At 46.5% G+C, this 16,399-nt stretch overlaps 1 protein-coding gene across 1 annotated transcript in view; it reads left to right on the top strand.

The window, feature by feature from the left end:
• LOC142777466 (uncharacterized) overlaps positions 1–15,687 on the top strand; it is a 191,448-nt gene extending 175,761 nt beyond the window's left edge. The window contains exon 3 of the mRNA XM_075881910.1: positions 15,287–15,687. Within this exon, the coding sequence (XP_075738025.1) occupies positions 15,287–15,637 (351 nt within the window). The 3' untranslated portion in view covers positions 15,638–15,687. The remainder of the gene's footprint in view (positions 1–15,286) is intronic.
• The last annotated feature ends 712 nt before the right edge of the window (positions 15,688–16,399 follow it).

Raw genomic sequence — 16,399 nt, 5'->3', positions numbered from 1 at the left:
TCTGAAAGACTGTAACACAAACCGTCGCTCATGACACTTCACATTCACAGTAGATCGCTCAATACAATCGTACATTGTAGTTCAATTCCACAACACATGAAATATAGCCACAAGTACATGACTACAACACTTCACACATTACAAACAATACAAACGTACAAAGTACTGTCTTTACAACAATTATACAACACTATACATCACATCATCGCACAAAACACTTTGATTCGCTCGACATACACTTGTGACACAGGATAACAAGAACATTAACACAACATATGTCACTCAGCCCTGCAAACACATTCCGATTCCACCTCAGCACCTATCCTGTGTATTTCGAGCTGCGCTTGCGTCCTTTCTTGCGGTGCTCGCTCGATCTCTTCCTGTTTTTCCTTGTTTTTTTTCGGCAAGCCTTTTCCAACGACGGGGTCTGAGGCGGCGTCTCAGCCATGGTTGTCACTTCTGACACTGTTAACGGGGGATAACGCTCAACCGATCCTGTCACCCTCTTGTTCATGTCACGACATTGGACCTGGCTGGCCGACTTCGTCACCTTTACACTGTCTGTCGGTTGAGGTCGTGCCGACGTACGTCCAGCTGCCCAGCACGTGAACTCATTCAACTCGATCATCTTCTCATTCGCTGTCTCTTGCGCCGCGGCTTCACCTTTTGCTCTAGTGAGATCCGTCACGGGATGCTCCTCCACTGTATCTCGCGGTCGCTGGATTGGCGAAGGCTCTATCTTAGGGTCTTCTCCCAAACATTCCGGATCATTCGGTCCTCGGGCCCCGTCGATGTTTCCGATGACAAGGTCGTAAAGGGGGGTCGTCACACATAGAGCGGTAACCTTCCCGCTGAAGTACGGGGTTTCCACCTCAATCTCTGCTTCGGGAAGCATCCGAACCGTGCGGTCAATTAGGCAAACTGGTTTCGTTTTGCCTGTTAACTCACTTTCCCGTACCAAATTTCTCCGCACGATAACCGTTGAGCTACCGGTATCTCTTAACACCGTAACCTTCTTGCCCGCAACTTTTCCAGGCATCACAGGCATTCCCTTCCTAGCACCTCTTTGCTGTTTTGTCACCACAGCACCCACAATAGAAATTTTTTCCCCATTTTTCAATTCTACGAATCCGTCGGTGACGGCATTATCATCGGATTTCGGTGCTGCTAGCACACAGGATACCTGGTGAGTTTGACTCGCTCCGTTACGACATGCGTCTGCTTTGTGCCCAGTCTGACCACACTTAAAACATTTTACTACCATAGGGCTCGTAAAGTTAGTACGACAGTTGCTCGAGCGATGACCCACTCGGTTACACAGAAAACATCGCGGAACACTCTCCGGTGCACGCTTCTTTTGTTCGGGTGCCGAAATTTTCGAATCTTCGGGACACTCCTTCTTGACCTTAGCCAAATTAGTTCCACCTTGCGCTTCCAAGAATTGATCAGCCAATTCAAGCATTCCTTCAAGTGACTCAGCCTTCCTCTCTTTCAAGTACAGCGACAGGCTTGGGTGGCAACTAGTAAGAAATTGTTCTCTAATTAGGAGCTCTCTAAGCTCATCGTACTCCTGCACTGTCCCTGAAAGTTCAATCCATCTGTCGAAATAATGGCAAAGTCGGGCGGCATACTGCGTAGCCGTCTCACCATCAGCGGGCTTTCCTGTCCGAAATCTGTCCCGGAAACCTTTCACAGTAAATCTAAATCGCTTCAGCAAAGCAGTTTTCACCTTTGCATAGTTGGCTGCATCGGTCGGCGTCAGCCTACCGTACACACTGAGCGCTTCACCACTCAAGCAAGTACTCAAAGCAGTTGCCCATTGATGTTCCGGCCAATTTTGGCTCCTTGCAATCGTCTCAAATCTGTGAAGGTACGCGTCAAGGTCGTCCTTCCTTTCATCAAACGCTACGAGCAGCTTGCTTGGGTTCAAGCGGAAGCCATGATCTTCCCGTTCGCTGCTTTCAACTCTAGCTTGGACGGGAGTTTCACTTCGCTGTTGCAAAAGGAGCCGCTCGAGTTCCATCTCGTGCTGCCGCTGCCGTTCCCTTTCAGCCATCTCCGCTTCTCTTTCTTCTCTCGCCCTTTCGGCTGCCAACTTCTCTCTCTCCAGCTCCAACTTCAATTGCTGCTCTCTTTCTTCCTTCAGCTGTCGCTCCTTTGCCTCTCTTTCTTCTTTCAGTAGTCGCTTCTTTGCTTCTCTTTCTTCTCTCGCCCTTTCAGCTGCCAACCTCTCTCGTTCCAACTCAGCTGCTTTTTCTTCCTTGGCTCTCTCAGCTGCCAACCTCTCTCGTTCCAACTCAGCTGCTTTTTCTTCCTTGGCTCTCTCTTTTTCTTCTTTTTCCTTCTGGGTGACCCACTTCCGTAGTTCGGCGCCAGAAAGACCCATCTTCTCACCAAGAGCGACTAAATTTCTAGATCCATTGTGTCTCGCAACTCGCAAATAAAACCTTGCCCCGTGCAAAAAGTATCTGCCTAAATCAGTCTATCGGAACACTCCCCTGGACTCGTTAACGAGAACACTGAACAACACACAAAATCGTTCCGATAGCACTATCAACAACTCGAGGCTCTTTCTCACTACTTTGGACACACTGTGCACCAAAAGGTCCTGTGTCGCGGACGCCAGATTCATTGTCACACAGGTCCCGTTAATTAGGGAGGCGATCACCGGGCTAATTCCAAGGGCCGAAATATCGGCCCCCCGAACCACACCACGAAAGCGTGGACAATTTAGAAGTGGTCCTTTTTGGCGCGCCAGCGGACGCCGGCTGTGGCCCAAAGAAAACGTCAGAGCCGAGAGTTGATAACCAAAACAAAATTATGTTCTCAATAATGGCAGATTGAAAACAATACACAAAATTGCACACTCCACAATAGTTGCATACAATATGTCACCAATCAAACAACGTACTACACAGTACCATCAGCCACACTCGAAACAACGGACACAGACAACAATACGCACTACAATGCAGTCGCATGCATTGAACAACCAAGACACTTAAAGACTAAAGAGATAGAAAACCTATTCAGTCCGAAGTTCTTGGAACAAAAGTCTGGATGATACTCTTCCGAGAATCACTCACTCAAAGTCCAGCGTTGTTGTCGTTCCGCTGCCCCTGAAGTTTCTCTTCCAGGAAACCTCGCCGAAGTTTCTCTTCCAGAAAACCTTACCTCTTCAATTGGCCACTCTCCAAGCTTCAAACTTCTTCGCCGGAAGCATGGCGACTTCACACACGCAGCTGTTGCCACGCGTCTTCGCCCGATAGCGGTAGACACACGCTCTTGCCTGTAGCTCGAGCCTTCACCCCTCAGGTGGAAATCCTCTTCTTCTCCTGCTTTGTCCCTACGGACAAAACCTTCGCCGACTACACGGCGGAATCCCTACGCGCTCTGGCGCTAACTTCCGTCTTCTCCTGATCTCTCACCTCGGCTGCTCGATTAAATAGCTTCCGTGCGAGATTCCAGAAGGTTCTCGTCATTTCGTCGGTGCGATACGCAGCGAAGGCTGGGGAGAGGGCGAGCCGGTTCGAATGCCCTCCGCGTCGAATGACTCAACTTGGCATGATCACGCCTCTTTCCTTCTAGAAATTTCGAGTGCTTGCTCGGCCACCGATGTGGGGTGAGGAGGTTCGTCGGCGAAGCCACGCTTCCGAGGGGAGAGCGCGCGCCTGGGGAGCCTTGGATGTTTGTTTTCTTTTAGGGGCGAAGCTCCTTAGGGCGTGGGCTGTGCGTCCCCTGTATGTAGCCACCTCTAGTTTAGTTCTTGCAGTGTTCACTAGATGGCGGTACCGTCCCCTGTATGTAGCCACCTCTAGTTTAGTTCTTGCAGTGTTCACTAGATGGCGGTACCGTCTCCTGTATGTAGCCACCTCTCGTTTAGTTCTTGTAGTGTTTACTAGATGGTGGTACTTGTAGCTGATGATGAAAAGATGCAAGATGTTATAAACTAGAAAGCGGTACTTGTAGTTGATGAAAGACGCGAGATCTTATAAAATAGGAATGATGTCACATATGGCGCGTGTCATTGGTTGAAGGCAATCGTTCGATTTAGTGCGGCGACGTACGCTAGGGGGATCGATGTAATAAAATCGAGTGGGCAAAGTGTACAGAGGATTCATGGTTTACCAGGTTTACCTCCGGAGCTTCGCCCACTGATCATTATTCACTTCGTCAATATGGCGGCACTTTATGTTTTCTTTTGACCTCGCGGCGTCTCTCCCGCACGTTATCGCAAGAATTTGGCGGCGCGCCCATTTTTAGCGCTCGTTCTGTGACACACCACTATGCCCATGCGACGAAACACGGCACCGACGGAAGCAAAAAATAATGGTAGTTTTATCGCACAGTATTGCTATAGCGTGCATCGGAATTTTTAGGAATTATTTTACGAGCTAATTCACACCCAAATGAAATTTTTCAATCGATTTGACCCAAATGAAAACTTTACTCCTGAACATCGACAGTATTGGGCTACGTAGATTTTAGCCGCAATATAGGTATGAAGTATTTAAAGGAGAGTAACTTGCCACAAGTATTGGCACTTTATAGTATATTTATTTAATTAAGCTGTGTATTTGCACATGTCAAGCAGACTAGTGAAAGGCATGTGAGAATAATTCGATATAAAACTGATCACTAACTTACCCTGTAACGACTTTAATGAGCGACTTTAGATTGACTCGTTTATCACCTTTGACCTCATTTATAGTACAAGAACAGACGTTTTAGGTTTATAGCACATTCAATAAATTCCCCTGTAACGACTTTTAAGTGCGACTGATTATATTTACTTGTTTATGATCTTTTAGCTCATTTATGCCACAAGAACAGACGTTTTAGGTCTATAGCTTATCCAACTGTTGCTTATTTCCTTTAATAAATGTCAATGGGGGCTATTTCAGGTGAAATATGAAAAAAGGCATATCGTATCAATTTTGTACTGATTATAAACTCTTGCTGCGTGTGGTTGCCGATGAAGTGATCAGCAAAGCATGTGGTGAGGTCGTCCACAGATGACATATATAGAAATTAGGCGCTGTATACACCTGTCTGCAACGGCTAATGTGCAACGCGTTCACGCGCTGTTTTTTCTTGGTTTCCCGGTTGGCGAGGCAGTCGCACTGCGCTCCGTCCACGGCGGCTGGTGTGAAGTGGGCTGCGCGCATCTAAACCTACGCATGCAAACAGCCGCGCTGACATGTCATATTAGGCACTATCGTAACAGTCGGCGAATTTTTCCGCTCTCGTTTTTCTCACCCGAAGTAGCAAGGCTAACTGCGGAGATCGTTCGCTCGATTGTAACATTGAAAATAAATCTCTTTCCCTCTCTTCACGTCTCTTCGTTCCAACGAATTTGCATCACTGCGGCATCCGCAGAATGCGTAATTTCCGACTCGTTATGTATTGGACGTGCGTGCGCTTGGAGCACAGTTAATTATTCGTGGGAGCTGGGCCAGAAAACGGCGGGCACAACGCTATTCGCGTTGACCTTAAGCTGTCGTTACGTTGATCTGATTTCTCGCTCATTGCGTAGCTCGCTCGATGTTAGACGGTGAAGCTGATTTGCGTGCAATAAAATTTCTCGGGCTATTTGGTCGAACCCGCTGGCATTTTCCGCAGAGCAAGCGTTTGTCTGAGTGTGTGAGGTTTGCTGAGCTCTCCGAACGCATGGTGGGATTATACCGAGCATGGCTGTGGGTTCTCAACCTTCCATTTGACTCTCGGGATGCGAGCCCCATATTTGCTTAAATGAAACGAAAGGTTTAACAACAATAAAGGAATGAAGGAAAAGATTCTATTTATTGGACGATGAAGGCTTAACTTTGCCTCAACTCCTGCATGTACAGTACGATGTTGTCTGTCTAACGAAAGAGCTTTGCACGAGGAGGCACGTGGAGGTTGTGAATAAATCCCACGCAGTGATTGAGTGGTTGACTGTATTCCCTATAAAGTTACCATTCAAGGTTTACAGCGTAAACCATCAATCTAAAAGATTCTCGCATATACCTAAAAAACATACGCAACGTATTTGATTAAGTATTCATTTTTAAAGGTCTTTATTTTTTCAGTATTTATTTTAATACCCTAAGGGCCCAAGAGTATTACAGAGGGACGGATTTGCATTCGTAATACAGCCCGAATAAAAAAAAAGGAGGGGGGGGGGTCCTTAAACACAGTAAAGAACATTGGCAATCAACAGCGCATGGTACAACACCAACAAAATAGAGTTGTTTAAGAATACATGACATAAAAATATATTTTTCAGTGAGGAAACAGCGGGAACAGAATAACAGTCAAAGCACTGCTAGAACGTGCTTATGAACTTAAAACCTCTCCGATGCGGCAACATGCAAACATATTGGCATGACAAAAAGAGAAGAATATTTTAGTTAATTACCAGATCAAAAGGTAAGGCGCAACAGTTCAATTACTCAGGTATGAATTTGAAAAAAAAATGTACGTCTTCACTAAAGATCACATGGTTGTTAAGGGTGTACGATTACTATTCAGAGCAGATCATGTTCGGAAGGGCAAACATTCCCGCTATGGTTTGTGTAGCGAACTTTTAATTAACTGTCCTGCAGAACTGTAGGTGTTTCAACAAACGCTTGTCACATACAGCTGGCGCGCGCGGACTAAGGACGTAATTATTGAACCAAAATGAAATTTTTCTTCGTGCACGTGGTTCCAAGCCGGCTCCCCGCAGTCCCAGCACAGTACTTTGAAATCGCGCACATGCTTGCCGAGTGTGAGCTGAACTGAAGCGCATTTGTTCGTTTTATACCTACAATACAAAAAAGAACACAAATTGAAATTGGTATAGTCTTGCTGTGAGCCCTTCATTGCAATATTTTTTCGTGTTGGGGTACTAAAAGAGATCTGCTGGACAGCGCGTGATGTGAATGTCAGTGATTAAACCTTTCATGGAATTTCCAACTTTGAGGAAATTGAATTGCTCAGCCGCATTCACTTTCCATGATCGCCTGATGGTTAGGTAATCTCTACAGGTTTACGAACGCAAGGAGGAACAAGAAAGACCTCACGATGATTCCACCGAAAAAAAGAGAGAAAAATAACAAAAAACATAGAAGGAAAGACGGAAAGAAACAAAAGAAGAAACAGGAAGGGAAGAAAAACAAAAGCAGTACCTCAGGTCATGCTTTAGTTTCTCCCATTTGTCCGACTTGGGGAAGGGTTCAAAAAATTTTTGAAGATATTTCGCGGGTTGTTATGTTGAACAGGAACAGCCTTCCTTAACAAAACAAAATATGAGAGGCTTTGCCACAATCTAGTGTTACAGAAAGAATGGGCAGTGAAATAAATGTGGAAACATTTTACGCAAGGGGGGCAGAAAAAAAAACACAGAGCCACGAGGTTGGCTCAGGATAGAACAAAGACAGTGTTGCGAAAGCAACGTTATGATTTGTAAGCGCTAATAAAATTCGAACGCAGAGGTGGTAAACAAAGAACGCAGACAATAGAGTTCATGAGAACGTCGGCAATGCGAGTTATTTTCTGTGGTATTTCTCAATTTCCAGCAATAAGGGACACTCGAGATAGCTAACTCCAAGGTGAATTACTAGAGCGAGTAAAAATATTTCAGGATATTCGTCTCCAGATACAGGGTTGATATAATAAAACGTCTTTAAGTTCATTAACACATTGCAAACTAGAGTTTATAATATTACAACGTGGGATGTACGCACTGATTGTCGTACTTTATAAAGTAAACCACTGCGAGGTGCAAGAAAATATAACCTTCACAATTACAGCAGAATTCCATGCATGCTTTCTTTCGAAGCAACTTCTTGCTGTAGCAACGTATTCATTGATTGATGGATATGTAGGGTTCAACATCCCAAAACCACCATATATGATTATGAGAGATGCCTTAGTGGAGGGCTCCGGAAATTTCGACCACTTGGGGTTCTTTAACGTGCACCCCAATCTGAGCACACGGGCCTACAACATTTCCGCCTCCATCGGAAATGCAGCCGCCGCAGCCGGGATTTGATCCCGCGACCTGCGGGTCAGCAGCCGAGTACCTTAGCCACTAGACCACCGCGGTGGGGTGGAGTAACGTATTCAGACATAGATAGGTAGATTAGATAGATAGACAGATAGATAGATAGATAGATCCTGGCTTCTGTTATTTCCAACATGTGTACTGGACAGGCCAGGAACATCACTTGTGGGCTTTGGTGCTAAGCAAATCATGGAGGGCCATATCGCACCATGGCAACACAACATCTAATATAGTAGGCCTTTATTGACCTAATGTGTTCTCAATGAGTGTAATGTAATTCTATATTTGCTTTCATTGAGGTGGCCAACTAGTTGTGGTGCTTGGATGCTGACCCAAGGCTCGCGGGTTCCATCGCGGCCGCGGTGGTCTCATTTCGACGGGGAACGAATGCTAGTCCCGCGCAGACTTGTACTCAACGTGTTAGCAGTAGTCGATTACTTGTTATCAATTACATTTTTGTTCTTTTGTATAATACTTGACTATTTTTCTGAAACAATATTGTTTTGGATACATCAATTTCATTTTCTGGTAACTGATTACCGGTAATCAACTACCTTTTTTTGAGTATGTTGTAGCCAGTCTTCACTTCTCGTCACGGAAATCAGGCCATGGCTCTGTAAGGACCCCCACTCAGTCTGACGGTGTGTCCCTACACAGCCTACTTTTTTCAACCATTCTTGGTGTTACACCTGCAACGCCCTATCCGGGCGCCAGCAGCACTGAAGAACGACGCTTCATAGAGTACATATATACTAGCATCAAAGCACTGCACCACTGTGAGCTCGTGCGGATGGTGTTCCTGCGTTGTAATACTGCACTACACCCGAGAGCATGCATTGAGAGACTGTTCATTGTAGCAGCAGCTGACATCTTAACGAGAAAACGTGTAAGAATCATTGACAAAAACGTTGAAAAACAACTGCCGTTGAAGATTGACGTCTGACACTCTATAACGGAAGCCACAGTATGCCTTACAGCATTCCCCAAAGCGTTCAGCGTTTGCTCTTCCACGCAAGCCACAGTGGTTCATGGTATAATTTGGCTAAACCTTTGGTATTGTGTCACGCGAATAACGCCTTGAAGGAAAGTAACGCCTAAATATTACACTTCTGTACTTCTGGGGCTCTCACTGACCCTGATAGTTAACTACACTTATAAAAATGTAATCGTAATTGGTCACTGATAATCTGTAACGTGTACACTAATTCCGTGTACTGTGCGTTCTCAGTGCTCGATAAAGGAACACAATTGTTTGAAGTTATCCGAAGCCCTCCACTACGGCACCTGAAATAGCTGACCTCGGCTCAGTACATTAAGTCCATATATGAACTAGCCCTTTATATCCTTCACGACTAATCCAAATAGATAAAACATTGTGACGTTATCTGCTTGAGAGGGCACTAAATTCTGGCTCGCACTTACAGTACGAGAAATACTATGTAATTCAATCATTTTTCCGGATTATTGATAAATGATGTTGAGTTATACGTGTGTAATGCCCACGTAAAAGAGTTTTGATACCTTTCGTCAAGGATTGACGCAAGTCTCAAAACTCTTTTGCTGCGCCTCCGTCCAAACCAATGCAATGACTTTACGCAACAGTGTTCGAAGCGGAGCAGTTACCTGTGACATGTTGGGAATGAATCGCTGCACGTAATTCATCGTACCAAGAAATACTTGCAGTTCTTTCTTCTTCTTCGGTTCCGGTATTCCAGGTATGTCTTGTACTCTTTCCGGATCAAGGCGTAGGTCTTCTGTAGTGAGTATGTGTCCCAGATACCGGACCTCCGGCTGCAGAAACGCACTCTTCTTGGGGTTAAGTCGGACGTTGTGCTGTTTACACCGGGATAACACAAGTTTTAAGCTGCAGTCGTGCTCTTATTTAGTTCTGCCCCATACTAATTATGTCCTCCATCACAACCGCCACACAGGACAACCCTTCCAAAACGCGGTGCATTGCTGCTTGGAATATTTCTGGGGCTGAAGCTATTCTGAACGGCATGCGAAGTATGTGATAGCGACCATATGGAGTGCTATGGTGCAAAGTTTGGAGCTCGACTTGCTAAGCCGAATTTGCCAAAACCCTGAAGTTGCATCAAGCATAGAAAAGAATCTTGCACCGGCAAGCCTAGGAGCGACATCCTCTAACGTTGGCATGGGATAGTTTTCACAGAGTATGGCTAGATTGAGCGATGTTGGATCTAGGCAAATTCGAACTTTGTCTCCTTTAACAACGGTAACCATATGGCTGGACCATTTTGTAGGCCCAGTTACCTTTGTTATGACGCCCTGATCCCCCATACGCTGAAGTACCGCTCTAGTCTTGTCCTCCAGGGCCACGGGGACTCTTCGAGCTGGTACGACGACACCCACGGCGCCAGGCTTGAGTTTTATTTCGTACTCGTAGTCCTTGAGCTCACCCAGTCCTGTGAAGACATCTGCGAAAGGTTGGCCTGGCTGGTAAAGTTGATCGGACATCAATGTGCTGTACCCGGCTGGTAAATTCAAGGCGTCCGGCTGCTGAACCACTCAGAGTCACTGGTACACTTTGCTTTATGATGTAGAATGTTTCGTGGATCCCCCTTTCATTGGCTGAAAGCCGCAGGTGCACTTTTGCTTGGGCGGTTGTCTTGTGGCCGAAAAATGCTCTTAGCGCGACCCGGCAAGCCTGCTCTGGTAGATCTGGTAGCTTTGCAACGTCCCTCTTTGAAATGACGCAACAATTAGCCCCCGTGCCTAATTTGCAAGTCATTGGTTGGCCTTAAATGTCCACCGTCGCGCTCCAGTGGTCTGTGTTGACCGTGCTCCCCGTTATTGTCTGCAGAACAAAATCGCCGTCTTCTGCGCATAGTTCCCGTAGTTCTTTCTTCTTGCGAGGAACGGTTCGCGATGGCGTTGCCGATTTGCATGCTCGGGCAAAGTGGTTAAATCCTCCGCACTTATTGCATGTTCTACCGGTGGCGGGGCATCTTTCACCGTGTTGTGCGCGATAGCCGCAGCTGCCGCAGGCATCCCCCTTCTTTGCGACTGCGTTAACTGCCGTGTCCTGCGCTGTCTCCGCGGCTTCACTGATTTCACGAAACTGCTGTTTCCCTTGCTCTTGCGTGCGACAGATATCGACAGTCTTCTTGTACGAAGGGTTTTCCGCAATCAGTTTCTGCTGCAGGTTCTTGTCACGAATACCCAGAATAATACGACTGCGCAGCATCCGGTCTTCCATTACCCCAAATTCACAGTTTGTGGCTAACGTCCGTAGATCCGTCAGCCACTCATTGAAAGGTTCGCCTCCCCTTTAGTTTCTGGACCCAAAACGAAATTCATGATAGGTCAAGTTCGTTTCTGGCTTGTAGAACTCTTCAAACTTGGCAATTAAGACGTCTACGTTATTTTTGTCCTCTTCAGCCTCAAACGTGAAGGTGCTGTATACCTTCCTTGCTTCTTCGCCAATAATCACTAGCAACGTGGCTGCTTGCACTTCTTTCGCTTGTTTCGTCAACTGGGTAGCAGTGGAAAATAGCGTGAACTCACTCTTCCAAGTTTTCCATGCAAGCCAGGTATTGCCCGATGTGTCCAGCGGCTTTGGCGGCGGCAAGTCTGTTGACGGCAAAATCGCTGGCGGCGTGGCCATTTCAGCTAGGCACCGCTGCCACCTTGTAAGCGGGCCTGCAGTCGGGTGATGAACAACGTTTGTTGTCGTTGAAACGAAGTAGATATAGGCAAGAATAGTGACGTAACAGGTCACGTGATCTTAACGAAATGGCCGGTGACGTCAGAGTGACTCAGCCATGCTACAATAATGATTGATATGTGGGGTTTAACGTCCCAAAACCATTATATCATGATGAGAGACGCTGTAGTAGAAGGCTCCGAAAATTACGACCACCTGGGGTTCTTTAACGTGCACCCAAATCTAAAAGTACACAGGCCGAGAGCATTTTCGCCTCCATCGAAAATGCAGCCACCGCCGCCGGTATTCAAACCCGTGACTTGCGGAGCAGCAGCCGTGTATTTTAACCACTTGAACGCCATGGTTAGGTGTCATTCCTCAGGGTAATGCAATTACTTACCGATGTGCGCCCTGGTTAACAAATTTAAATTCTCGAAATTTTAATGGTAAATCTGATTCAATTATGAGGCATGCAGTGTTGAAGAAACATGAAATAATTACATTAATGAGCTCATTAAGAAAATTATAACATACTTGGTTTTTTCGGGTAGATAGCGCAGTAATAGAACAATTGAGGCGTTAAACTGCAGGCACATCTGAACTTCTTCAAATGAGGAGCCTCACTTCAGTCGTGAGAGTGATTCCGCTCGCAAATGCGCGTAAAGTTTTTTTGCTCGACTTTCTTTTGCGTTGTAGGCACCGTAATGGTTCACATACTTTATGTGTAATTTAATTTTTCCCCATCTCCCCTTCCCCAGTGCTGGATAGCCTACCGGGGCTCAGCCCTATAGTTAACCTCCCTGCCTTTCCCCTTACGTTCTTTCCCCCCCCCCCCTCATTTTTTGCGTAATAATTGTGCGAAACCGGTGGTCGTACGGCTGCAGTCGTAAGCTTGAGGTTCAAGATGAAACTGCTTATTTGGCCGAACTTGTGACCGATAAACGGAAGGTCAGATTACGGCGATAGCTGCGATGTACACACTGGCACCGATAGCGGCGAGCAGAGCATCAGCCGTCGATCAACCGAGAAACGCTAACACGCGTCGGCATTTATACATGCGCCCTAAAATATTCCAGTGCTGTAACGCGATGGGCCACGTAGGTTCCAGAATAATATGTAATGTTTCCGTTGCACGCGTAATCCTAACAAAACGATCCACTACAGCCCTGAAGCTTCTTGAACACTGCAGGCGTGGCTTGCGCTGAGAATTGCAGAGTAACGGTGTGATAACAAAACTTGAAGAAGGAACGTGCCCATATTCTCGCGTTTGGTGCGCAGTTCATAATTATTCACTTTTATTTAAAAAAAAAGAACTTGTAAAATTGCTTCGCGCGGTGACACAGGTAAACATTCTCCTTTCTTTTCCTTTTCGCTGTTATTCAACTTATCCAGCCACCGCTAGATGGTACCACCATCCCAGCTAAAGCAAGTAAATCACGTAAACACTATCTCGCTAAACTATAAGGCACTGTCCGCAACACAACGTTTGCGGCACGGTAACACTATTCCCTTATTTTCCACTATCATGCTAACGGTAAGCTATAACTGTCTAATAATGAGAGTTCCTGTATATGCTCCTTACGGAAGTAAAGTTACGCATAGGTCACCTATCTTGCCTGGCTAGCAGCTACATAGTTACGCGGCGAAGCGCGTTTTTGCAGATGACTTGCCGATTGACGAAGCGTGTCGTCGATCGCCAGCTGACTTGCCTGACGTGTGAACGACCGGCGAAAAAAGAAGAGGCACCTGCTTTCGGGACTGTGACACGGCAGTAAAAAAACACTTTTTTATTCCGTCAAGTAACGCAAAGCGCGAAGGCCTAGCGGAGTGCTGAATTACATGCACCGCCGCTGCCGCCATGTGAAGTGGCGCCTGCTATTTATAATAGGCAACCGCTGACAAACACAAAATATGTGTCCTCCGAGATTTGAGGAGTGCCTCGCTAAGTTTAGCATCGATTATTTCAGCATGTTTTTAGAAAATGGTGTGGTTGCCCCGCCGCGGTGGTCTAGTGGCTAAGGTACTCGGCTGCTGACCCGCAGGTCGCGGGTTCGATTCCCGGCTGCGGCGACTGCAATTCCCATGGAGGCGGAACTGTTGTAGGCCCGTGTACTAAGATTTGGGTGCACGTTAAAGAACCCCAGGTGGTCAAAATTTCCGGAGCCCTCCACTACGGCGTCTCTCATAATCAAATGGTGGTTTTGGGACGTTAAACCCCACAAATCAATCAATCAATCAATCATCAAGAAAATGGTGTGGAATCCATGCAAATGCTTTGCTGTCGGAGCGGAAGGACATGAATCTAAAGCAAATAAGAGCACCAGTTCGTAGCTAACAACCTACAGAGCACACGACAATCACTTGATAAATTCCAGGTGCACGGCGAGCGCTTTCGGTGGTGCGGCCATGTCTTCCGAGCGCGGCCTGTGCATCGGCTTCTCTACAGTGCATGGTTGCTAGCGGCGTTGGAAAAGAGATGCACAACTCGGCTACCTAAAGGTAGCATATGCAGTAATTAACTCTAGTAATAATGAGAGTTAACTGACATAGAAAACGAGCCCTCAAACTTATACTTATTTTTTTCGTCGAGGATCGATGACATTCCAAGCTTTCAGCAGAGCACAGCGTTTTGCACTGCCTCCGTGATCGAGCGACGTTTGACTAATCGACGATGTCTTGTGATGACGCCATCATGTGACGTCAGCCCCGCCGCGGTGGTCTAGTGGCTAAGGTACTCGGCTGCTGACCCGCAGGGCGCGGGTTCGAATCCCGGCTGCGGCGGCTGCATTTCCGATGGAGGCGGAAATGTTGTAGGCCCGTGTACTCAGATTTGGGTGCACGTTAAAGAACCCCAGGTGGTCTAAATTTCCGGAGCCCTCCACTACGGCGTCTCTCATAATCATATAGTGGTTTTGGGACGTTAAACCCCACATATCAATCAATCATGTGACGTCATGTTACTTGAAGTCGCAAGGGGCGTTGTGATGACATCGCTTATCTTGGTGATTTGTTACGTCAAGATGAGGACACATAGTGACGTTATCATGTTAGGATTCTTTGCATCACTCGCGTCGACGCCCACGCCGTTGACGGTCAATGGTGATGTCCGATTAGACATCCAAGCCCTCCGCCTTGAGCACTATTACGACCTCATCTTAATGCTGCCGCATGGTCCGTTTGAAACAGTAAGATTGAATTTATACTACAGTGTGACATCGTAGCCACTGGTCTGTGGGCAGGTTTACGAAGACAGTCTAGGTAGCGGCGGCTGTTACTTATTGTATCGGAAGAATATGCCGGGATATAATTCAGCGTCGCTCAGGTGTATATTGAATGGACATTTCTGGCTTGTAGCGGCATTTATGAGCTTCTGGATTCTCCCTTGTCTGCTGAAGCGCACTGACGAAGCCGCTGTTGTTTGATCTGTATTAGTGAAAAATAGTGGAAACTTTGAAGAATAGCAGCAGTATTCATGTAGCTTAATTCAACTGGCTGTTACGGCTCGCGTGCATCCACATTTCGTGGCGTTTGTTTTCTTTCTCGCTCTTCCGAAAAAAGCAAATCTTGTATTACGTTTTTCCTTTGTGCAGAGCTTCCTCTGTGTGCGGCGCAGCTCAAACCTCAAGCGAAGCTCCCAGGAGCGATACCTGTATTCCCGCAAGAGGGAAAAGCACACGCTCACTACGACGGCACACTCTCGAGATTGGAACTTGCAATATCGACGAAGGAGTCTACTCGTTTCGGTTCGAAGACGTGGAGCAATTGTATCCAGCCTGCGCAAGCTTCACAAGTTCCCGAGTACACGCTGCGATGAACTTTGCGATATTATATTAGATTTTGTTCTTTTATTTTCTCATTTTTATATTTTCGCTTGCTCCTGCTTTCAAAAGAATTGTGCCTTTACCCTTATGCACTCCCCCTCCTTCTTTTTCGCTTTTTGAGCTGTCACTTTTCTTCGGCCTTTTTACAGTGTACCATTCAAACTGCTTGATTGCAGTACCGGCTTCCTTTTGTTCTTCAGTTAGCTTCTACAAACACGAACACACAAAAAATTTGCCAAACCTACACGTTTCAGGAACATTTGCACGTGTAAGAAGCCTACCGTCTCCGTCAGGCATCTGGGTTATCTCGGTCATTGCAAGGAGCCTATTGCCCCCGTAGTGTATCTGTCTCCTTGAAAAATCCCGCAGAACCACAACTGATTTCGTATTTATAGTGAATCGGTAGTAAGTGAGTCCTGATGAAACAATTTCGAGTTATGGTCAAGGCTGTGCAATCGTTCAAAGCTGCATACAGTCGTGCGTCGTCAAAAGTGCGTAAAAGGAAAAGCAGTTGTCTGGAAGCGTTAAGCGGATTGCGTGACCGCCAAAGTGCAGGTTCAGAACAAAACTGACCTTGCCACGATGGCGGATAGCACAGGACCTTATCACAGCAGATGGACTATCACACAGCGACCGACTCTCACACAGCAGACAGTGCTCGTGTCGTTCTCTATTTGTCCTTGCTGTACTGGCTGTCTTCCACTTCAGACGATCGAACGCAGCGAAAGCTCAATAGAAGCCAAGTAGGATGATATAATATAATCGCAACTCTTGGGTATTACCTCCTAAACCCACGGTATGATTATGAGGGGACGCCGTAGTAGAGAGGACATCGAAGCGTCGGACCACGTTGTTTTTTCCTTAACGTGCATCTAAATCGAG

Source organism: Rhipicephalus microplus, chromosome 2 (assembly GCF_043290135.1).
Source record: "Rhipicephalus microplus isolate Deutch F79 chromosome 2, USDA_Rmic, whole genome shotgun sequence".
Classification (NCBI taxonomy): domain Eukaryota; kingdom Metazoa; phylum Arthropoda; class Arachnida; order Ixodida; family Ixodidae; genus Rhipicephalus; species Rhipicephalus microplus.
This window is presented reverse-complemented; position numbering and strand designations above follow the sequence as displayed.